At 42.1% G+C, this 25,521-nt stretch overlaps 1 protein-coding gene across 3 annotated transcripts in view; it reads right to left on the reverse strand.

The window, feature by feature from the left end:
- LOC101867750 (protein eva-1 homolog A) overlaps positions 1-25,521 on the reverse strand; it is a 205,476-nt gene that overhangs the window by 102,113 nt on the left and 77,842 nt on the right. For all 3 annotated transcript variants that reach the window (XM_005146436.3, XM_031046665.2, XM_031046664.2), the window contains one exon: positions 17,455-17,607. In XM_005146436.3, coding sequence (XP_005146493.1) covers positions 17,455-17,607 — 153 coding nt within the window. The remainder of the gene's footprint in view (positions 1-17,454; positions 17,608-25,521) is intronic.

Below are 25,521 nucleotides of genomic sequence, written 5' to 3' on the forward strand. Positions count from 1 at the left end.
TCTAAGACAGCTATCAGGATCTTCATTTTAACAGATGGAAAAAAAAGTCATAGAGAAGTAAAAAGACTAACAACAGCAGATCAGTTCAAAGGATGTAAAAAGAAAAGACTCAGACATGGGGGAAGCTTCCAGCAGCTTCTCACGGAAACCACCCATATAGCCCTCCCACTACCAAAGCCTTGCCACACAAACCCAATGCAGCTTGTTTCATTTTAAGGAAAAGCGATGGGGAGAGTTTGGATAGGCTTGTTTAGCCTTTGTTATGTGCAAGAGAATTGTCTCAAGTCACCATCTCTTGCCCCCATCTGCAGACAGACATGATTATGTTACAGTCTGCTCTTAGATGATGTATTTCTAAGGACAATGAGGATTACTATGAGGTTGAATAACTGTTACCATCTACCATCTAAGTAGAAATATCCTGTGAAGTGTGTTTATTTCATGAAAGTAGGAATGTTTCTCACATCAGGAATTTAGAATATGGAAAACTGTAAAAGCAAATGTTTTGCCAAGTACTGTTTTCTATCAGATGGCTTATGCCTATTTTCTCAGCTAAGGTGAAAATGATTTGTACAGGCAAGCTCTCAAGCTTTTAGGTGCTAAACTGATAGCTTGCTTTCACTGTTTAGCCAGGGCCAAGCAGAAGGGAAAGATAGAATGACAAGGCATTCCTTCAATATTAAGCTGTTGCTAAAAGCAATGAGAAAGATATAGATAAGGGAATGTAAACCCCTTTTGGTCACTGATGAGAAGACAGGGAAAGAGAAAATGAACCCCAAAAAGTATTGCATGGTAGAACCAGCAGAACAGCAAAAGCCATGAGAGACACAGGAAAGCCACAGAAAACTAAGCCTAGAGGGTTTTTTTCTCAAATCAAAGGCAGCCTTTTATTTCGTATGCTGCAAATGACAAAACAGGGCCCCATGTGAGCGTTTTCATACTGAACCACCAAAACTTCCTTAGGGTATTTTTGATCCGAGTGTCAGTGTCAGTGGAAACATCTGGCACACAGCAATCCTGATTTATTGTCTTTTTGTCAAATGTCCAGTTAAAGAAACTCATAAATTCTAAGCACTGCACAGGATTTCATAGAGGGTACCTATTCTTTTTGTTTGCTATTGTTTGCACACCACAATAACAAATTGCCTTGCCCCCCAGCACATGAGCACACTGCCTCTGCCTGAGGGTGAGGAATTGCCCATTACTGGTCCTGTAACAGGCACAGCAAGTCTTCTGCATATTACCAGAGATAGCCTTCCTTATGTAGCAATGAGTGCTAACAAACTACAGACTGTGCTTCACCTTAACTGGTAGTACCAGACTTACTCTTCAGGCGCCAGATCTGCAGGTTCAGCACATTTAAAACTTGTCTAGGAGTTTTATCTGTCCTATACTCTCACACTAACATCACCAACTTTGTTAACCATCATTAGTCATGTTTTGGTATTGATGACATCCCTCCTTCCATGCAGATCTGAGCAGGCTGCAGTCTCCATCATCTGCACTAGGAAAACAAACAGGGCTCAAATTCAGACACACCATTATCCCCCTTGTTTAAGTGCTACCCTATTCCTTAGCAAGATTACATGATTACCCCAAACAGGTAATACAGTCTGAGACATAACAGAGCTAGATGCAATCATTAATATGTAGAAGTCCCACTTCCTGCCAGATGTTTTGGACAGAAAGTACAGGAGCAGGAGTACATGGTAGAGGGTTAAGATGCATGGACATGAGGTCAGCCAGTCACAAGGCCAGGCAGTAGGCTCTTTCTCACTGTATTCAGTACAGAGTAGATAATGTGTACGTAATAGGTGAGCACCATCCTGATGCTACCTTTATAAGGAAGTTATTTTCCCTAGCAGAGAGCCTTGCCCATGATACTGATTGAAAAATCATGCCATACTGCCTCCAGGCAGCTGTGAGACCCCGCTCTAGCCCATTCACCAGCCCCACTACCAATACAGATGGAGTTTGAGATATAAGAGCTTTTTCCACATAGCCCTTGATACCTAACATCTTCTATGTAGCTCCATAGCTGCTTCTGTAGCTCTGCCACAGAAGGTCCTAACACTGCAATCCCTACTTGCATTTTAACAGTGCCCATGTCTAGTCAACACTGTTTGGCTACATGTCCACTGGTAAATGAAAATTTACCCTGGTCCTGAGGCTAACTGTGCTGGAACAACACACAGCCATGCTATTTAAACACACCCTCCTAAACAGAGTGGTGATACCCAGTCCCTCCCCTCTAACCTCAAACCATCTTCTGGACTGCCTAGGAGAGTGTTATCTGGGCCAAGGCAATGAACCATGCATGGACATGCTGCAGTTTAACAGTACAAAAGATCCATTTCCAGTATCTGTGCCCAGGCTGTGGTACTGCTAGCTTACCAGCATAAATGTATCCCTAGATACCCAGGTTTTCAGGCATAGACCAGGCCTCTTATTCACAAATATCAGCAGTGAAATCCTCAATTCTCCAGCTCAACCTGCTCTAGCCAAAATGAGCAGAAAAGCAGAAAAGACTCTCTATAGTTCAACTATAGATGGGGATGAAATACCCTAGTGTAAATATTAAGGCACCATGATTTTAAAAGCCTCTTTTATGTGGGCTTTTTGTAAAACTTAACATTGAAAATATAACCAGGAAAAAAATCACCTGTTGGGACTGCAGCACATAAAGCACACAATAATTTAGTTGGAAGCAATATCTGGATCCTACCCAGCCCAGCCTCCTCCTCAGAGCACATACAGCTTTGATGTTATGTCAGGTTGTGCAGCAATTTGCTCAGGCAAGTTTTGCTCCACAGATAAATATTCCCCAACTCCTTGGGCACCTGTTCCAGGGCTAAGCCACTCTCCAGGTGAATAATTTTCTCCTTGTATCTAATCAGATTTCCACTGCTGCAACTTGTGTTTATTGCTTTTGGTGTTTGATTGTTTTTCCTGTGTTTCCAAGAACATTTTTCCATAGAGCCACGTATTTGGTAGTAGAAAACGAAAGAGTTTTCTCTTCTTGTGACTGAACAAACCTGGGTCTCTCAGTATCTCCCCATATGCTGTGTGCTCCAGCACCTTGACCAGCTTGGTGGCTCTTCACTGGACTTGCTCCAGTTTTTCAACATTATCTCTTTATCAGGGAAGGCGCAAACTGGACACTCCAATTAACTGGAGTACCAGAATGTCAAATAGAGTTAATAAACCCTTTCCTTGATGTGCTTACAATATTCTTACTAGTAAAGTCCAGTACCCACTTAGCCACCATTGCTGTGAGACCACACCCCTCACTCATGTTCAATTTCTAGTCCCCTAAAACCCCACTGGTCCTTTATCTGCAGAGCTGCTTCCTAGCCAGCTGGTCCCTAGCCTATGCTGTTACAGAAGGTTATTCAGGTGCAGAGCTTTGCACTTGCCTTTGTTGAACTTCGCAACATTTCATAAGGTTTCACCAGCTCACTGAGGCTCCTTGGGGTCCCTACCCCTGCTGCAACAACTCTCCAATTTCATACCATCTACAAACTCTGCCCCATTATTCAGGTCATTATTGAAGATATTAAGCAATATTGATCTCGGACTGCTTTTAAGTGGCTGCCAGTTTGCCTTCAACAGAGCATTGTGGAGGGTTTTTGTAGTAGTCCATTTCCTTGGCTCTCGTAGAAAACAGCCACAAATTAGGCAAGTCTCTACTGTTGCCACTGACCTCAAAACCATAACAAACACCAAAACCTGGTGAATGCACAAGTGTGAGAAAGTTATCTAAAGTACCCAAGTTACAAGATCTGGCTAAACTCTACTGACTACATCAGAATCCCACATTGTAAATCCAAGTACTCTTTTCATTTTCCTCATGGTAAGGCCTGAGCCATTCTCTTCACAGCAGTCATAGTCTTCCAGCCCTAATAAAAAAATAAAGAAATGGACTGTATGGACAAAATTTGACAAAGTATTCACTTCAAAGACTTTCCTTTCATTACAACAGGGAATTTTCTCTTCCCCCCTCCCCCCCCCAATTTCTAAGCACAAATGCCTTGTGCATTCCCATAACTGCCAGGGCAAGCAGCCAGCCGTACTTTGAGGGAGGACTGCACCAATATTGAAACTAGCTTTGTCTCCCTGCTTGGTTATTTTTGATCTGTCAAAGTGTTCATTCTCCACATAACACATTGAACTGTATTATGTGCAGTTTTGTGCAATCAAAACCTTCAAATGGGACCATCGCCCTTATACATTTCAAATGATTTGTGATGAGGAAGTCATTTAGTTGGATGCCAAAACGTCATGTTCAAGCATCTTTATTCCCTCACTAACTAGTATAGCAGATGTCAATAACACATTTGAGAGATGACTGAGTGATAGATGAGTCTACAACACCCTCATAAATCACAGTCACCACCATGTCATTCAGAGCTCTAGAAGTGACAATGTGGTATTTTCTTTTACTCCCATGTCTCAGGAATATAAAAACACTCAACACCACTCCTGTTGGCTGTTATGAAGTGCATGTAGGTAATTTAACTTCCAAATGTAAACAAGTCCCTAGGAAGCTGGGTTGAATTGAGATCTCCAAGTATATTAGTACCTCTTCAGGAGGTGATTCCAGGTCAGAAGGCTTCACATCTAGGTTCCCCTTCCCAGAGCTCAGACAGGCAAGAAAACAGAGCCTTTCTTTTTCATCAGTCATGCAGTTTGACTCTCAAAAACATGCAGGGAAGCCAAACCCAGCCATGTGGTAAAGTAGAGTTGGGCTATGGTCCCTTTCAGCTGGCAAAATTCACATTTTACCGGTCTTCAGAAGTGGGAGACTCGATGCGGCACTCCTATTGCACCAGATGATTTTGCTCATTCAGGGCAAATTCTCCTTTTATTTTTGCTGCTTGTTTGCTTACTAAATTCAAACTGCAGATGTTATATAAAATACCAACCTGACACCAGTAACAAGCAAATGATCCCATGTGTCAGAGATATGGGAAGGACACTCACAAATGCCAACACCTTTTCACCAAGTCTGAGGTAAGAATTGCTAAGCAGAGCCAGGCCCCTGCTAAGAACCTTTTAAAAGCCCAAAAAGCTCAAATCTCACAGCAGAGCAATAAAAACCACTTTAAGACCTCATACACGACAGAGAGCCCACTTACACAGGTTGGGCAAGAGTTACCCTTGGCTTTTATTAGTCTTGGATTGCTTCAGTACACTGGCAAGGAGCAAATACAAATCTGGCTACAGTGAAACTTCCATATGTGAATGTGTTTAAAGATATCAGCTGTGCTTTTGGAATATGGTATTTTAAATAAAGTTTGGTTTTAGGGGAGAGTGGGATCAGCTTGCTTTATCCTCTTTATTCCTGGCCCCACTTTCTAGAAGTTGCATGTCTCTCTAGCCTTGCTCCTGGTACGAGGTGAAATATGTTTTGCAGGATCACTCCACGAATCCAGACTGCTATCCAGTTTCCCTTCACAACTTAGTCTTAGCCCTCAGTAGGTAATTGATCTTACCAGTTGCATTTAGTGTAAGAATATTCTCTGGTCTACTGTCTTTATCAGCCCAGCTTCTGACAGGGTCAAAACACAAATCAGATGGCAACAAAGCCACACTGGAGGATTTTACCAGCTGCAGCCTGTAGACAGCATTGGCCTTAAAACTGGAATGAGTCTCGAGTGATGTAATGTGCATATCATCAACCTCACCACAATGAATGGATTTTAGTCAGTTTAAGGCTGCTTCCCAGCATGACTATTTCTTTATTACCTCTTCCTGGTGAAAATAAAAAAAAAATAATAATTTGGAGCCAATGCCTATTAATCACATCCGTTACTTTGGTTACTCACTATTACTTGTTTTTCTCCAATAAGGGTGACACATCCAAATCTGAAATCCAAGCCATACATTGCTGCTTTTTATTGCAAAACCTAGCTGGGTTTGAAAGAATGTTTCCGGAGACTTTAATTTTTGCATTACTATAACTCTTAGATGCTCTGGTGGAGATCGGAGCCTCTTCCAAGAGAGCAGTCACCACAGATGCATCCACAAACAGATTTAGACACCTAGTTTTGAGATGGATGTCCAACAGTGAAGTTGGACATGTGCCAGATGATCAAGAACATCTGTGCATCTGTTGACCTTGTCATCAGACTCTCCTGCCACATCCCTGTGGAGCCTGCAAAGGCAGACATCTGCACAGATGAGGCAAGCTGTCCAGAGCAAGCTGGACCATGCACACCTGAATGTGTGAATACATTAGTGTGCTGTAAGGCTGCCAGGTGGTGGTTTTTCTACAGGCTGTCCATGGATCTGGAAAGGCAGCAGGTCATGGAGCACACCCCAATATCAACATGTGTATACTTGGGGAAAAAAAATATAGCCCGAGAAGAAAACTCCATGCATTCATCAGAGGATGCAATGAGTCCATACATTTAGAGAAAAACAGTGGGGCATTCAGTTCACTTTTTCAGTATAAGATCCTGAAGTATCAACAGGTCCAAATGATTGGCTGCAACTAAAGGCTTCAGAAGGAAACTCACTGCCTAAAATACTATTTCCAGCAGTGCACATGAGGTAAGTGATTAGGAACTGGAACAGGACTGGTGGTACCTGATCAAGAGATTAATTCTGTGGTGTAATTTGGCCCAGTGTAGAAGCATCAGGAGACCTACATCTCTAATTAAAACAGTCAGCAGAACCCTAGCTTTTCTTGCTATCTTTTGAGGAGCAGGTGAAAGGAACAACCTGGGATAAATATTTCTTTGAGGGAAGTCATTTACAAACAATTGACAGCTCTAAGAGAAAACTCCTCCCAAGCAGAGGACAGGATTTTTCCCCAAAACACACAGCATGATTTCTTGCTAAAGAATAGAACAAGAAAAGTTACTTGCTGAGGGTTGTGAAGCAGAGAGAACAGAATGAAAGAAGGAAGATGCAGGAGTCAACTAAGTCAGGAGCTCCTGTAAAGAAAGATGCCTCAATCAGGACTGTGTTTGTATACTTACTTGCCAAAAGAGAAAGCAAACTTCGATTGAATAGCAAAAAGAATGCAAGCAGGAAGAAAGTAATTCCAGCCTCGCAGGTGAAGCCGCTGCCTAAATTCTTTCACATTTTACCTAGGAGTAACTCAAAATTGACACACTCTGAAAGAGAATCTCTGTCATAAACAGGAGCGAAACAAGTTGTTCTGCTCTTGGACACTTTGTCAATTATTTTAAAGATGTTTCATAAGCTGTGATTGATACAAAGTTCAGTTCCTTCACAAAGGGACAGCTGCTGCAGGAATCTAAGCCTCTGCTTCAGCTGCAAATTTGCCAAAATTATCCATTCTAGAAGCCTGTGAAGGACATTATCATAAAGTATTGATGAGCCGGTCTCACCAGGTGCAGTACACCAAATCCCAGCTTAGCTCATGCCCATTAAGTTTGATGTTCTCTTTAAAAGCCTGTGCAGAAAATAGTTAATAAAGATGCATTTTGTCCACTTTCTCTCTACCAGTAAGCAGCCCGGTAAGGCAATTTCTTTATCAGCATAGTGCTGCCACATGGTTTCAGATGGAGGCAACAAATACTGTATTTCTCTTCATTGCCATGGCACACAAGCCTCTATAAAGGCCACAAGAAGTGAGCTAGGTTTAGAACCACATGGAGCATGGAAGACAGAGGCAGAAAACCAAACTACAGATACTTACAGATGTGAAGATCAACCAATGAAAACAAAAGACTACTCTTAAACAAGAAATTTTGAAGCTGCAGATGTATAAAGAGGAAAGCTCAGGACAACAGAAAGGCTGCTGGTTTGGAAGTCAGAACAGGCTTCAGAAACCCTGCACAGAGAATCTGTTCCAAGCACAAGAAAACACTCTTCAAGTAGGGAACTAAAATAAATTAATTTGGTAAACGAGATTGTTAAAGATACTTCTGCACTGTAAGCCACTAGGGTGTGGAAAAGGGTTTGCACTAGGGAAACTACCTAAGTGGGGAAGTATCACTGGGGCTTTAGTCCACACAGTTAACTCTGGTTTCCCAGGTCCCTGCTTTCCAGCTATGGTAGAAACAATTACCTCATGCTGTGCAGAACAGAGTCAAAGAGAACCTTCAACATCTCATGCTCAACATGGAAGCCAAGAAGAGTCTACCTCCTCCATATCAGCATCACTCCCAGCAAGCTATTTCTTTTTCTGTGAGCTTCTATGTTTGAGGAATTTCCTATTTGTTTTTTGATTTGGCAATGCCAGGTACTTCAGTATCCTGTTGAGCTGGGTTTCTGGCCATCATCATTATTAAAAATAACAGCAAGGAACTTTGCATTGGTGCAGCTGGATATAACATCTATGTTTTGCACAATGTGACTGAAAACAGCTGGCTATAAAAGAAATCCACATCCAAATGTCAGAAGGATGTGGAGAGAAGACCAGCTTTACATTTAAAAGTACATTTTAATGAAAGAGCAAGAAAAATTACTCACCACACACTTCATAAAATTTTGGAAACTTCAGCAGTAGGCCAGAAAAAAAAATCTTAAAAGAAACTAATCTCATCTAGAGACTGCAACAGAAGGATCAATTGCTGATTTCATTACAAAAGCTATAGCCACCTTTAGAAACACTTCATAGAATCATAGAATAGTTAGGGTTAGAAAGGACCTTAAAATCATCCAGTTCCAAACCCTGCCATGGAAAGGGACATCTCACACGAGACCACTTTGTCCAAGGCTCTGTCCAACCTGGCCTTGAACGTTGCCAGGGATGGAGCATTTACTATGTCTTTGGGCAGCCTGCTCCAGTTCCTCACCACCCTCACAGGTAACAGGTTCTTCCTTATATCTAATTTGAAATTCCCCTGTTAAAGTTTAAATCTGTTTCCCCTTGTCCTGTTGGTGCAATCCCTGATGAAGAGTCCCACCCCAGCATCCCTATAGGCCCCCTTCAGATACTGGAAGGCTGCTATGAGGTCTCCATGCAGCCTTCTCTTCCCCAGCCTGAAACAGCCCCAGCTTTCTCAGCCTGTCTTCATATGGGAGGTGCTCCAGTCCCCTGATCATCCTTGTGGCCCTTCTCTGGACTTGTTCCAACAGTTCCATGTCTTTTTTCTGTTGAGGACACCAGAACTGCACACAATACTCCAAGTGAGGTCTCACAAGAGCAGAGTAGAGGGGCAGGATCACCTCCTTTGACCTGCTGGTCATGCTCCTTTTGATGCAGCCCAGAATACGGTTGGCTTTCTGGGCTGTGAGCGCACACTGAAGCTGGCTCATGTTCATTTTCTCATCGACCAACACTCCCAAGTCCTTCTCCGCAGGGCTGCACTAAATCTTTTCTCTGCCCAACCTGTAGCTGTGTTTAGGATTGCTCTGATCAAGGTGAAGGACCTTGCACTTGTCATGGTTAAACTTCATGAGGTTGGCATCAGCCCACCTCACAAGTGTGTCAAGGTCCCTCTGAATGGCATTCCTTCCCTCCAGCGTATCAACCAAACCACACAGCTTGGTGTCATCAGCAAACTTGCTGAGGGCACACTCAATCCCACTGTCCATGTCAGCGACAAAGATGTTGAGCAAGACCGGTCCCAACACCAGTCCCTGAGGGACACCACTTGTTATTCGTCTCCAGCCAGACACTGAGCCATTGACCACAACTCTTTCAGTGTGCACCCATCCAGCCAGTTCTTTATCCACCGAGTGGTCCGCCTATCAGATTGATGACACTCCAATTTAGAGACAAGGATGTCATGTGGGACAGTGTCGAACGCTTTGCACAAGTCCAGGTAGATGACGTTAACCGCTCTACCCATAATTTTTGTAGCCCTGTCATAGAAGGTCACAAAATTGGTCAGGCAGGATTTCCCCCTAGTGAAGCCATGCTGGCTGTCACCAAACACCTTGTTGTTTTTCATGTGCCTTAGCATGCCTTCCAGGAGAATCTGCTCCCAGATCTTGCCATGCACAGAGGTGAGACTGACTTGTCTGTAATTCCCTGGGTCATCCATTTTCCCTTTCTTGAAAATGGGGGTTATATTTCCCTTTTTCCAGTCATCAGGAACTTCACCTGTCTGCCATGATTTTTCAAATATGATGGTCATTGGCTTAGTAACTTCATTTTCCAGCTCCTTCAGGACCAGCGGATGGATTTCGTCAGGTCCCACAGATTTGTGCATGTTCAGGTTCTTTAGAAGATCTTGAACCTTATCCTCTCCCACACTGGTCCTAAGGTCTTCATTACAGTCCCTGCATTTGTATTGCAAGACTTGAGCAGCATGGCTAGAGCACTTGAGAACCTCAGCCTTCTCCAAATCCTGTGTAGCCAGGTCTTCTGTTTCATTCCTCAGAGAGCCCACATTATCCCTAGTCTTCTGCCGGCAACATACCTAGAGAAGTCCTTCTTGTTACCGTTAATATCTCTGGTCAGAATAAATTTTGACTGGGCCTTAGTTTTCCTGATTCAATCCCTAGATTCTTGGACAATGTCCCTGTATTCCCACCAAGCCGCCGTTCACTTTGGTTTATTAATGTGAACTAAAATAATTTTATCACCTTTGTATCTGGAACCAGAACTCATAAAAAACACAAGGGTCCAGTTTTGTAGAGGCTGACTTAAGAGTGTATAAAGTTGAGCAAATGAATAACATTTTGCAAGCTTGGGAGCTAAAGCGTGAATCTGAGGGCAGCTTCAAACTTGGCTCCAAGAAGTCTCGGAGAACAAAGCAGTTTTGGTCTGGCAATGACAGTAAAATTTCATTATTTAATCTGCAGCAGAGAAGAGCTGATTATGGGCTGTGAGGCACTGAAGATAAAAAGCAAAGACGCTAACAGCTTTTGCTTCACTCAAGTAGAACACAGGAATGATGCGTTCAGTGCATCTACAGCTCTGAGCAATCCCTGACTTCATTTGTCTTTCCTATTCATCACAGCCCCACAAAAGTATTTTCCAAAACATGGTTACAGTTCAACAAGTGCCTAGACCTAGGCCGAAGCAAGGTCTGAACTTCAGAAGCTGTGGGACTGGCCCACATTTTTAAGAGGCTACCCAACTGGCACAATCCTTCAGTCACTTCTTGCCTTTGGTTCCTAAAACAAAGCGTGGCATGCTTGCAAACTGACAGGTTTCACATTACCTTTGTTTCTCAGGCACAGCATTCACCATTGTGTTAATTTTGTAATATTCTTGAGTGACATCTGAATTACTTTGCAAGTTCTGAACAAGCTACACTGGTTTTTATTCAGAGTAACTCCATAGAAATAAGTATAGATTTAAATCTCTTAAATTCTGCACTTTTATTATGATGATAAAAGAAGTTGATATTAGTGATGTAAATACTTCTTCAAATAACATACCAATACCATCACAGAGCCTGCTAGTGCTATTCAAATTACTACTTTCAGAATTTTTATTTACAACCACTGCATGGGGTCATACTTCACTGTAACCAGCTTTTTAAAACCAAGTTGAACTTTGCCTTTGAGGCAGATCTTGCCCAGAAGCAATCTGAATGTATTTCTGCTTTTTCTAAAAAATAGCAATTGTGTGCATATAAAAGCAACTTCATATAAATATTTTTTAATGACTCTGTGGAATTCAACAATAGTTTTTGGCTTTCTAGAAACAGCTGTAAAGTAATTTTAATTACCTCCTGGTGTTTTGAGACAAAAAGTGAAACACAAAGTATCTAAATCTGAAAAACAGCTTTCTGAAAGCAGGCTTTGTCCCACTTTAACTTAGCATTCTATATGGGAATTTCATTTCAATTTCAATTTAATAAGATGTGATATGTGAATTAAAGAGCAACTGATATTTATTTAGATTTCACACTTGGATACTTGTGGGTTTTATTATATACAAACAGATTTGCCTCCAAGAACGTGTTCTTAATCATGAGCTATACACATAACAAAGTAGTTTCTGCACTGAATGCAACTGAAATGTACATAGAGTCACTCCTATGGGCAGGGGCACCCTGAAAGCCTGGTGTGCACATTACAGAGGAAAGATGTGGCCTGACTGCATCCCACATCTGCTGCTCATCCCACAAGCCCAGCCTTACAGCTGTTTCAAAGGCCGTCAGCTCCCATATGGTGAAATAGGGACATAGCACAGGAGCATTTTAGTCACAAGCACTCAGATCTGCTGAGGGACAGCTGTGCTACATGGCATTATCTGATCAACACAGATTTCAGTGGATACCTGCCACCATGGTTCCCCCATCAGTGCCAAAGGTTACGGCCCTCATTGCTCCAGCTCCACAGTTTGGAGGCCTTTAATTTTAAGTGTTTCTCCTCAGACTAAGATTAGAGCAGAGCCACAAATTTGTACTGATGGAAACACAGGATGGTCATGGGTAGTAAAGTGGAAGAGCCAGAAATGCAAAACTGGATGGGCAGCAATCTCTTAAACTAGCTCTTGGGTTGGCAGGAACAGTAACATCCATCATGGAATAAAATGGATTTTTTTACTGCAGGTATTTCATACTTATTCACATGTTAGATCTGATCACAGATAAACTAGAAGAGTCCATTATTTTTATGGTGTAATAAATATTTATATGAGGGACTGTGAAGGCTCTGGTTTGCATCATATATACATCTGCATCAAGAGAAGGAAATCAAAACAAGTTGGGTTAGATCACCTTCTATCACTGCATTGAAATGAAAAATGCCAGGGAATGAGCACCTGAGACACAGGCTCCTTTGCTGAACTCATTCCTCTGCTCTTTTGTTATCAGATCCAGTGAGTTAGAGAGTACCACTGACCATCCATTTTCACAGTACAGAAGCACAGGAGAGAACTTGTATGTGAAGTGACAAGGACATTTCACTTCTCAGCAGACTACTCAGCTTAATCCACCCACCACAACCCAAGCTAGGCTTTGGAGTCACAGTTCCCACAATCTTGTGCTGACTCCAAAACCAAGCCCAGATTCCTTCTACCTAGGATGAGGAGTTATATTGCTGTGGTCTCTTTGTATATAGGATGGAGAGAGACAGGGTCCTTGAGAAGGAGACCTAGATCCTGATGTTAGAGGTCAACTGAACATGTCTAGCTCAGTCTTCATCATTCAGGTACATAGCTACTATATAAATGTATATGTGAGCCTGTCAGGTGCCCTGAATACGAGCATGATATCACTCCACTAAATGGAAAAAGGGTAATGGTTTTACATCTAAGTTCTTCCTCTTCAGTCTCCTAATTAGACTGTTACCTCACACTCAGATACAAGCAAGAAAAAGGCCATTTTTTTAAATCAGCTTTCCTTGGTATAAACAAGCCACTTGGAGACACAGGCAAGAGACAGCTGTAAACAGCTCAATAAAGGAGCAAAGGGCTCACTGGGCTGAGGGATATTAATGGTTTGCTGCTTGTGAATAGCCCTTTCCCCACAGACCTCCCTATGCTCTGTGTATTCTCTGCACATGCTGGCAACAAAGTGAAGGTTTCATTAAGAGAGCTACAAATAAGGTCAAATTCCTTTAAGAGCTTTTCAGAGTTCCCAAGCCATTCAAGGAGGGATCCAGCTGTTTGCAGGGACTTCCCATTACCGTCAGAGACACAAGTTACAGCATGTTTCCAGTTAAAAGAGGATCCTGGCAGATTTTCTCTTTAACATGACAGGGGTAGGATAGAGTTATTCACAATACTACCCCTTCACAGATGCTAAGCACATTCATATATACGATAGAAAGAAAACATGCATGTGGCTTTGTGTGGTGTGTGAAGTCTGACTTGGGGATCTTATATAACCCAAAAGCAGCACAACAGCTTGGATTGCAGGTGTTAAAGGGCTACACCGTTAAGGTACCTCAGATCTCTCCACCCGAGCACCTACCATACCTCATGTCTTCAGAATACAAGAAACTCATGTCCAACTCAGGTGGACTTTATCTCCTCAACACTCCTACAGCAGTACAAGGTCTGATTTTTCAAGGCAGAAACAACAAATTAAATTATTTGTTCCCTTACCTTATGGCAGAGCCAGAAATACATGCAATGCTCTATTAGGCCACCCTTCCTTCACATCTTAGACCTCAGTTATTTAAAAGCCACATCTGTTTAAGCTGTAGATTTCTAAATTCATCCCAAATGTACATTTTGTTCACAGAATAAAAATAAAATAAAATAAAATTATCTGAACTGTTTTTCATTAGGAGGGGAAGAAAAGATACTCTTCCCCACCTGTGGCGGACAAGTACGGGTTCTTCACTTATCAAGTAACTCAGGCTGCCTGGATAAAAATAATCACTGCAAACTTGTCCAGAACCTAATTACCGGGAAGAGGCCCTTTGCTAAGGCTCGGACTTGACAAACATCAAGTCCACTGAAATTCAAACAGAATAAATTTTCCGTATGCAGAACATAGCTGGGTTCTGCCTTACAGGAACTGGATGCTGCCACAAAGTCTGAGTCACACAATCATATTTGTAAGATCAGCTTGTTGCGAATGCCTGGGATCAAAGGGTGTCATGGAGCAGCACTCCCTGTATCACAGGGCTGTGGAAACGTGCAGGGAAACGTTCTCTAGCTAGAGAAAGCTCTGATTTATAAGCTGTGATGTTTTCACCTGCTCCTGAAGGAACAGCATTGCCTGCTGGGCTAGGCAGATCCATGGCAGGAGTACAATTTCTGGAGCAGGTTGAAGGACATCACATGCCATTCCCATGACTCCTAGTGGCAGCTGCTAGCACAAACCCTTCACTTCAGGGTTGCAGGTGTAGGAAGGACTATTATTTCTTGCAGCGTGCCATGGGGAAGCACAGTGTGAATATGCTTTTTGCTGATTTGGGTTGCAGATGGATCCTACACAGTTTCTCCTGTGAGGCCAAGAGAGAGTGATAACCAGAGCCACAACCCACCTTTCTTTCCTGCATCACTAGAGCTCTGTCCCATTGAGTCAGCTCACACAAATAGAATCATAGAATGGCTCAGGCTGGAAAGGAACTTAAGATCATCTAGTTCCCACACCCATGCCACAAGCAGGGACACTTCCACTAGTCCAGGTTTTACTAGACCAAGCGCTCAAAGCCCCATCCAGCCTGGCCTTGAACACTGCCAGGGATGGGGCAGCCACAGCTTCTTTGGGCCCAATGTCTCAACACCCTCACACTGAAGAACGTCTTCATTGTATCTAAACTAAATCTCCGCTAATTTTGAATACATTACCAATGAAAGGAAGGTCACAATAAGCAGAAACTGCCTGTAGCATTGGTAGCATCATGCTGAGACAATCAGTGAGCTATTGCTGAACATACCAGCAGACCTTGATGAACAGTCACATAAGGCTGTGAGTTGAGGAACGGATGAAAGGCCACCTGCTCACTCACTTTTGGGGTTTTTTTTAAGTTAAACTCACACACGCACCCTCTCCCCTCAGGATTTCAGCATGCAGAGAACATGAGCATCAATAGGTATACTGTCTTTCACACACAGTGCCCAAAAGTCTGGGGAAACCTGTGGGAGGCATTGATCTGTGGTGGGTGACTCACCTCTCATCCCCAGCCCTGCAGGGGCCAGCTGCCACTTGCCCAGACATACTTCCTGTCTTCCCTTTGGTGTTACGCAGACAGGACATACTTACTCCCTCAGAAATCCAGGCTGTCTTAACAGATACTCCAGACTCCAGTAACACCAAACATGCTGATGTTCACTTCTGTTCAACAATTCAGTCCTTTCTAGTATCATTTCACAGCTTAAAACCTTTCACTGGATTTCATCGTAAAGCTACCTCAGCATCCCCACCACTAGCTTGGCATTATTTTGTATTGAGCCTGCTCTTGTAACCAGTTTCATTGAAGAGCTGATGCTGGAGGAAGGCCCTGCTTCATCCCAGCACATGGGCATGCTACACTCTAGGATCAGATATCTTGGGCAAACATCCCAATTTGTAGAGATCACAAGGCCAGCCTGAGAGCAACAGGGCATAAAAGCACTATGGATGGTACAGCACATGCAGCCCTGCCATCACACCTCACTGCTTGTTCTCTTAGCTACAGCTTTGCTCTCCTAGCTCCATTCCTCCCATCCTGTTTTCTAGTGCCACATTCCTTGTTCTCAGCCAGTATAAGTTTGAGGACCTTTCTTCTGGGCAAAGAATAGTAAAATTTTACCTTTTGTGGCTTCACATAGAGTTTGCTTCACACTGACATTCAAGACCACTTCCCAGTGCTAGTACATTGTCACCAGTACGTGCCTGTTTCTGCTCTCTCAGCAAGGACAAAGGTGTGCTCAGGTATATAGTAGAAACCCATCAAGTTTCGCTGACTTGGCAACTTATCACCCAGCAGCCAAACCACCCCCACCCCAACAACCTGTGTACACACTCTTAGCCCATGCCAAACACCAGATGAAAGAGGTCTAGGCTAACATGTTACACATATCTGTTTCAGCTTCTGCACTCTGGCAAATGGGCAGCAACAGGAGCACCTCCAGGGACATTGGTCACCTCAGGAGACTGGCGGTAACTTGTTAAAAAACAATGACTCTCCTGCCATGCATCTGAACCATGGGATGGGGTAGGGACCCTCCACTGCTGAGCTGCACTGCAAGTGCTCTGGCTTTCTCAGCTACACAACTAAGGCACCCATCATGCTGCACAAATAACTTGACTGGCCTGATTCCACCTCTGGTTTCCTACTGACATCCATTGTCTGAGTATCATATTTCTGAACATATTTCTGAGCAGTTACATGCTTCCATTTGAATAGCATTTAACTCCTAAGGGCACTGGATCAGCAGCTGTGAAGCCAAAGATCCCCAGATACAACTGAACAGATACGAGCACAGACAAAAGCAGCAGGCCAACCTTCCTTGTATAGCCCTCTCTGGAAGCAATTCCTTTCGGAAGTCAGTTGATTCCCTCTCACCTCTGTAGAGGAGGATGATGAGGAATGCTGGCTGCAGGATTTTGCACTGCAGACAGCTTCTCTCTCTGCCACAGCCTGAAATATTCAAAGTTGTTTCACATTGGCCCAAGAACAGACAGTTTTAGTGAATGTTTTTAAATTTATTGATCCTTAACACACAGAAGTATAGGAAACTATGATAGTCTGAGAGTGAAGAAGAAACCTGAAGGTACTGTAAGTTAACCATAACATCATAACATGATGAAAATGAACAATTTGATCCTTGAATTTTCACCCCTTGCATTATATACACTAAAAGTTTAAATGCAATGCCAATGCTTGACTTTGCCAGAGATGACCTATGGCACCCCCCAGTAATGTGCTCTTCCATATTATAGATGGTGGCACAGTCTGAACCAGCAGCAGGACACAAAATGAAAGAAATAGAAGTAGTACCTCCAAACAGAAAATCTGATGAATCTGCTAAAAGCCTGTGGCTTGGTAGCTTGGCAGCTTGGAAAGGACGTCTAGCTGAACCTCAGTTTGGTGCCTATGATGAAACTCACCACTGGTTCACATCAGGAGCACCACCATAACAGGCTTCATGCCCATCAGTGTGATCTGTCAAGCCATTCCCCTGCTTACCAATCATAGGCATCCCTAGGTTTTGGTACGGGCACTCCAGGCTGCCTCCTTGTGTTCTTCCAAAGATAGCAGAGTAAATAGCAATCACCATGCTCTTCTTACAGCTTAGCCTCAGCTTGTCATCTTCACAGGCTACTTTACTCTTGTATTCATCTGGAATGAAACAAACAATTACTCAGCAGATCAGAGGTGGGCACTCAGCCTGAATGGAGCCCTCTCACTCCCTCATGGTGTGAGCTTGTCAGAGGCAGCAGTGATTTTGGGCATAAGCCCCGGGGGTGCACATCCACTGCCAGCACAATCCCAGCCTTACAACTGCATTTGCTGGAGTAGCACTGATCATTTGCATTATGCATTCTCTCTCTGGCATTATCATAATAATTAATGAACATGTTTTAACTTATCATGTGTGAGTTCCAGTAAATAGCCAATAAATTAATTTTGCAGACAAATAAGTGAGGCATAGTAATTGAGTGATTTCCACACGGTGATATTAGAAGCCTGCGGCAGGGGAAGGTAAAAGCCCATACTTTAGACACCTTTCTCATCCATACATCAGTCCTTTGTATGCCAAGCATTTATTCTACATCACAGCAGCTCATAATTATGCTTGATAGCTTTTTTTCACAGCAGCTCTCCCTTGGCAGATTCAATAGGAGATATACTAAATATGTTAATGCTGGAAGCTGCTTTTGCCTCTTGCAAATACAGATATGCAAAGCTGCTCCCCAAATTCCTCTTGAGATGGTCACACCAAGAATGCAAAATATTCTCCTGCTTTTGTAAGGCTGGTGCACACTGAACAGTAACTCAGAACTGTCAAGGATATTGGGCAATTATTTCTTAAGAAATCACATAATTCCCTTCTTTTACTATTATTTGTATTAGGGGAACCTCTAGAGGTCCCAACCTAGAACAGGCCCTCTGCTTGTATGTCCACCAACACACCACAGGAGACAAACACTATTCTGAAGAGCCAAGTCTTGCCAGTTGAACATCTATAACTATGAAAGAAAAAGACTAAGAAAACTGAAGTGGCATGTCCATGGTCACCCCAGCCAACCCAGGGCACAGTCAGGAACACAACTTCAGCCTCCTCAGCCTCTGTAGTTACTTGCCATTAGAAATATAGCCACAATGGCATCCAAATTGCTTAATGGAAAGGGTCCCTGACCCATGGTAACCACCCAAGCATGATCAGTTGTTTCATCTGAAATGCTTCCAGCTGTAGCAGGTCAAAATTGTGCCACAGAGTACACTAACAACCAAACAGCGTAGATAATCATCAGCCAAAGCCTGGGGCTGCCCCTGGCCCTGTACTATTTACTAGCATATGCATGCTTTTTGTCTCTCCCTGTCACTGGTTCTCTATGCCTAATATCACACACATATATATGAGAACTTATGCGTAAGTCCACATGCATTCAGCTACTCAGCAACTGAGAATACTAACTAATTATTATTTTATAGTTTAATACTTAAGTCTTCACACCATGGCAGCTAGAACTTAACCATGTCATTTTTGACTCATTATAACTGTAGGCTCAAGAATCATTTTATCTTATTGAAGATGTTGAGGAATTTTCCACCAAACTTTAGTCATAGAAGAATTTAGGTTGGAAGACTCCTCAGGAGGTATCTGGTTTAACCTGTGCTCAATGCAGGACTAATTCTCACAGTGCCAGGTGAGAATCTTAACCCTAGACACTATTCCAGCTCATAACCCTCCTTCTCACTCTGCAGCTTTTTCACAAAAATCTCTGGAATATCCTTGTTTCTATGCCACTGGAGGGAAACTTTCAAACCTCTAAAATATTTATTGAATAGGAAAATACTCTTTCATCCATCCCTGTTGATGAAACGTAACCCATTCATGGGAGAATCTGTGTGAAGAACACACATCCTTCAGTAATACCTACAGGGTAAACCCATGACCAGATGAGCTTGTAAAATAGTAACAGTAATCAGGAATAGAAGCTCTTTTCAACTTCAGAGTTGATGTTGAAAGAGAGGGCGAGATGAACCTCATACAGCTGTGAAGAATCAATCATCAGTCTATGTATCTAGATAGTCCATCCACAATCACCATGAAAACCTTTGAATAATACACTGAACATACTGAGAGTTATCTTCTTCACCTATAATTGTCTCCCATAGGATTTTTGTTTCTTCTGTGAGGGAAACGGGATCAAAGCTTTAAAAGCTACACAGTGTAAAACTTAACAGAGTACATTAAAACCTTATAGACTTAAGAGATTATTTTAGTTCATGGGTTAGAAAAAAAAAACAAACAAAAAAAACCAAAACAAAACCTCACAACTCACCACACAACAAAAAAAAATCCAAAGCCAAAACACAAAAGGACAAAACTCTGAAACAGGACAAGCTATACATATCTTATGTTAAACTAATATCATAGAAAGGGAGAGTACCTGTGACTAGCTGAAGTGTTTGAAATATGAAATAGTTTATTAACTTTAGGAAAATATCAATTTTTAAGTCTCTAATGAGCAAACACCACGGTCCTCTGTGAAGGTCTTATTTCTTACAAGGCACTAGCTTAATTTCCTCTGCCAATTTGTTTATTATTAGCTACATCTTCCAATTAAAAAGTGTAACTGATTGCTTAACCATATGTCCTCTGGACCCATTTAAGGTCCTTAGAGTATTTAGTAAATTCTTTGGACTGTTCAAAGTCAGGGCTTGTTATTTGGAAACTTGACTGTGTTTTAAATGCAGAGTGTTTAACAGTGGGTTGCACAGATACTCACATTTCTATTGCAAGTCAGTCCAGCAGTCTTGAGACAGCAACAAAACTCGGTCTCTCACATTTGCAGTTCTTACCCTTGAGGCCACTCTGAGAAGTCGTGTTCAGAACTCATGGGGGAAGCTACCTGATGAATGGCTCAAGATACTAGACCTGGGAGGTGAACCTGAATGCACGCTCCTTGGGAAGCAGTGTATTTTATGGGTGACATGCTGCTGACACACTGCAGTGTGGAGTAAGAGGACTGTGCCACCCGAGACAGATGCCTCCTCTTGATCACTAAATTCTGCCCTAGTAAACACCTGTCAGAGCTGCCAGTTCCCAAGGCTCTGACTGAGTCCAAACTGGTTAGGGCTGCAGCTCCCTGGGCTGGTACAGGTAAAAGACACTGCTTTCTTAAGAGTAAAAAAAAAGGAAGAAAAAGAAAGGCCAAATACACAGCAGTATTTCAGACTCCCAGTAGGTGCCCTAAAGCTTGATCACAAGAGAACAAATACTCTCGGTGTTTTTGGGCAACCTAGTAGAGATCTGGATAAACAAACAGATAGAAAGCGATGTTACAGGGAGCACAAGGCCCTGAAAGTATTTTCTGCTTCATAGCTTTGCCACCTCCATTTTAGCCAGGATGAATCAAAGCCAGACATTGATGTCTCCCAGGCATTGGACAATGGTAAGGACTGTGATTGATGTAAAAAAAAAAATACAGAGCTAAGCATCATCCATATATTTGCTGGTACTTCAACCCATAATAGCCTTATATAAATATTGAAAAGAGCCAAGGCAGTGTGAGTGACATAAGAGAGCTGGGACTGGGAACAAACCTGCATTTTTCTCTCTCACCCTCCCAGGAAGAACTGGCCTCCTACAGATCAATCACAATCTGGTCCTAAGCCTGCTATAACTGTTACAGTCTGGATATAATTCAGTCCAAATGCAAACATTTGTATTAGTGGGTTTCATGTTTCACCCTGAAAAATTAAACATGCTTAAATGGCCTAGGAAAGGTGGCAGTGATATTCAGCAAATGGCTTACTCAACTCTAATCCCCCGTGCAGTCATTTGTAGGGCAACAGAGATTTACCATGATTAAGATATTTGCTAAGGATAATATGCCTTTTATTGCTGCCTGTTTTCAGAGACGCTGGCTTAAATATAACTCAGTAGACAGAAACAAAGGAGGGAACAGCTGTAGGCCTTTCTATACACATTTTTAAAGGTCATTATATGACATAGATATAACATAGCGAGAATAATTAAGGGAAAACAATTGTAAATGTTTCTAATGGAAAAATTGGCTCTCAAACAGTAAAGTGAACAAGAAGACCCTTTGTAATCACAGGATGCATACAGTAATGTTCAAGTATTGACCTGTACTAAAAAAATTTACTTAATGCCTTAAGAATATTTTCACTTATGGTCCATGACAATTTTCTGAATGGTCATGACTGAGAAGCTCAACACTAAATGCCAATTGGCTCAATCTCTCTAACACCTTAGATATACAAGCTCCTAAAAAGATTTTGTGTCTAATACAGTGACGGAATGCATTAAAGCCAAAGGTCTACCTTGCCTAAAATCGTATTTTTCAACAGAACTTGAGGAAAAATGCATTAAATTTTGCTAATTAAAATATGCATGCTTCACATAGTCAGTGCATAATAGTTGACCCTATTTCTCAGATCAAAGGGCTGGAAATACATGCAAAGAGAAATCTGTCTTCCTCAAAAAAATCCTAAAGGATTTAAAGCTTAGAATTGGGAATCTAATCAAAGAAAGAGATTTTGTAGGAAACAGAGATGGCTTTTCCCACTTCCTTATCAGGTCAAGAATTTTTTTCCCATAGAAGACTATCATACCTAGTTTATAATTTAAATTAATGAGATTGCACCCAAGATGCCACTTCAAAACCAAACCATACTCCATGTTGGCCAGTAACTTCTCTTTAGCACAACTTTTGCCTTGCTCACGTTCATCCCAGCTTTGTTAGTTGTTCCACTGCATACCACCAAAATCAAGAGCATTTCTTGCCTTGAAATTCATCCTATCCATCCCCTCCACCAACACCTTTTCCTTTAACTGATAAATGAATGGGTTTAACTATTGCATAGTGGTTAGTGTTGGCCTATGAAAAAGGGCATAGGGACAATTCCCTTTCTCACTCAAACTGTGTTAATGGCACTCTTCCTAACTACACTTCTTACTGCACCTATCACATACAGATTAGTTGCAATGTTGAACAGCTGAGATGCTGTCCTGGTTTGAGCACTAGCAGTCATTTTTCTCCTTCTTGGTAGCTGGTGCAGTGCTGTGTTTTGACTTTCGGGCTGAGAACAGTTGCTGATAGCAGCAATGTTTTGAGTTACTGCTCAAATGTTTGGTTTGTCCAAGGCCTTTTCTGAGCCTCATGCTCTGCCAGGGAGGAGGGGAAGCCAGGAGGAAGGAGAGACAGGACACCTGACCCAGGTTAGCCAAAGAGGTATTCCATACCATAGCACGTCATACCCAGGATGTAACGGGGAGAGACCCGGAAGGGCTGGAGCTCTGGGGGGATGGAGGAGGTATCGGTTGGTGCTCGGCCAGGCAGGGTGGGGTGAGTTACGGGTCAGTGGCTGGTGAGGTGTTGTATTCTCTTCGCTTGTTATTTGCTTTTTCTTTATTATTTGTAGTAGTAATGGCAGTAATGATTTGTGTTGTGCCTTAGCTATTAAACTGTGCTTATCTCAATCCGTGGGGGCTACATTCTTTGGATTCTCCTTCCTAACTCTCCGTGAGTTGGGGGAGCAAGGGGGGAGAGTGAGTGAACGAGCTGTGCGGATTTGGTTTTAAACCACGACAGATGCACAATGGTCCAGATGGTGCAATTGGAATACACAACCTTTTAGTCACAAACTAAAATTCAGCTAACTTTTACGGACACTGGAAGTCATCAACAAATAATAAAGATGATGATCTCAGATGTGGTAAGAAGTTACTCATTTCATCACATGTCTGGGCAGAATACTTACACTGTAAAAGTCACCACATGGAAATTTTTTGAGTCATCCTAAAGAGAAAAGCCAAAATAAGGGTTAATCATGGAAACATGGACTCTTAACCATGGATGTAGTCACTCCAGACTACATTTCAGAGCCCCAGAGGATAGAATACACCTCTGGAGACTGTCTAGGACAACTCCCATGTTCACACCTGAGTCAACTAGAGCAGCAGGATGCTGAGAATCATGTCCATTTAAGTTTTTAACACCCCCAGGGATTGAATCTCCACAACTTTCTTGGGCAGCCTGTTCCAGTGATACTGTTAATCATGTGAGAAATGAGTATGGGAAATACCTGCTACTATCCCTTCCAGGGAAACTAATAAGATGAGTCTCCAAGACAGGAAACCTATTAAACACTAGAACAGACACCTTTAAGCAGCATCCTTGTACAACAGGACTGCCCATGAGCAACGCATCTTGGAGAAAAGTGCCTTGGACAGCTTTCACTGACTCCTTCACTCTTACACTCTTCTGTGAAGAAGGTAATTGTATTAAAAGGATATTCTCCAGTCTGTACTCCCCTTCAAACCTTTTCCCACACTTCTATTTTTGTGTTTGTATATTTACTTTTCATGTCAAGCAAGCATTTGTTATTTGAGTTTTGCATCCTCTTTTACACTTTAGAATATATAAGCAAATTCTGGCATCCAAATCCCTGAATGCAAATAAATCAATGTAGATTACAAATTCCTCACAGGGGCAAATGCCCACTCTTTAAATCAGTGCATATTGCTCTGACTCCTTGCTTTTGTTTTCTTCCAATTTCCTTTCACTGTACCTCATATCCTGAATACCAGAGCTTCCTCCTCATCCTCACGAACCTGCTACTAACATGAATGCTATTCACCTACCATTAATCTCAGGATTTGAATAAATCCATATCAACCAAGTCACCAGTCCCTTAGGCAGGACTGAGTGGAGGAAGCCTTTCCAGGATAACAAAGGTCTCCAGAGTCCTCAGTTACAGTCTTTCCTCTGATTCCCCCACAGACATTTAACATTCACTCATTTCAACAGCCAGGATCTAAAAAGAATCATCATTCCCTTTTACTGGAACCATACAAAAGTCAGAATGCCACAAATTCATACATCTGTGCAGAAATATTTTTAACATTATTTCTGTTCAATTTTTCCTTGAGAAACTTTCTGTGAAGATGCCATAATTTAACTTTTAAAAATAGAATTTTGCTACCCTCAATGGCATGGACTGCATGGCTTACTTCTGCAGAAGCTAATCTGAAACTCTGAAAGATACAGCTTGGGTGACAGTCCATAGTTATATCCAGTAAACAGTTTGCCAAATTCAGGAGCACCCTGAAAACTCAAGTGTGCCAAATTTTAAAGGTCTGAAACAATTTCAACAAGCAAAAAGACTGTTCTTTGCAAACAACCTTGTCAGGTTCCTTTAAAATTACATTCATCATGCACCCATCCAATTTGCAATGTTTAAAAGGCGCCTTTCCTCACTGTCACTTCCATTAGCCTGAAGTAGTTGTCTTTTTATATTCTGCTGTGCAAAGGCTGGCAGTGCTGCAAATTAGCTGCTACATTTAATTTCCAAAGTAGAGTTCAGAAGCACCTAGTTCCACTTTCCTGTTGGGGAAACAGAGGTATATGGTTATCTAAGGAGGAAAAAGGGAATAATATCAAAATATATATGCTAAACTGTGAGATGAAAGTTGAGCAAAACTCTTGGGAGCCTGGTACAAATTTCATTCTCATCCTACTTCTTCCATTAATGAATTTCAGCTGATTTTCTGAAGCAGCTGTGACTTGCTGGCATTCTGCTGCCTGAGCTTCTGCTTCACTATTTATTAGTCCTCCTTCCAAGGACCCGAGAACCTGCTGGCTAGACTTCAGTGAAGTTTGTCAGAAACGTTGAGATGACAAATGCAGTTAAGTCCCAATACATTTTTTAAGAACTGATACATAATGAGAGAAGAGAGCCAAATCAGTGCCAGAGCTGGTTAGAATTGTTGCACTGTCCCACCAGTCAACCCGCATGGATGTAATTAATACCTGGCTAATTGGCATGAATATAAATCTGGACTAGCTACACCACAGGTGGCAACGTAAGAAGCATGGTGTAAACTTTTGTTACTGCAGGAAAAAAGTGGGAGGGATGCACTAAGGAAAAAATTTCTTGAAGATGTAAGGAAAAAGACTTCATTAGTACCACTGTTCATGGCACTTTTATTCTTCTCTTCCAGCTATTTTAATAATAGCTGAAAGAAAGAATTTAGTCTTATATCATTAAAACGAT

Source organism: Melopsittacus undulatus, chromosome 3, assembly GCF_012275295.1.
Source record: "Melopsittacus undulatus isolate bMelUnd1 chromosome 3, bMelUnd1.mat.Z, whole genome shotgun sequence".
Classification (NCBI taxonomy): Eukaryota; Metazoa; Chordata; class Aves; order Psittaciformes; family Psittaculidae; genus Melopsittacus; species Melopsittacus undulatus.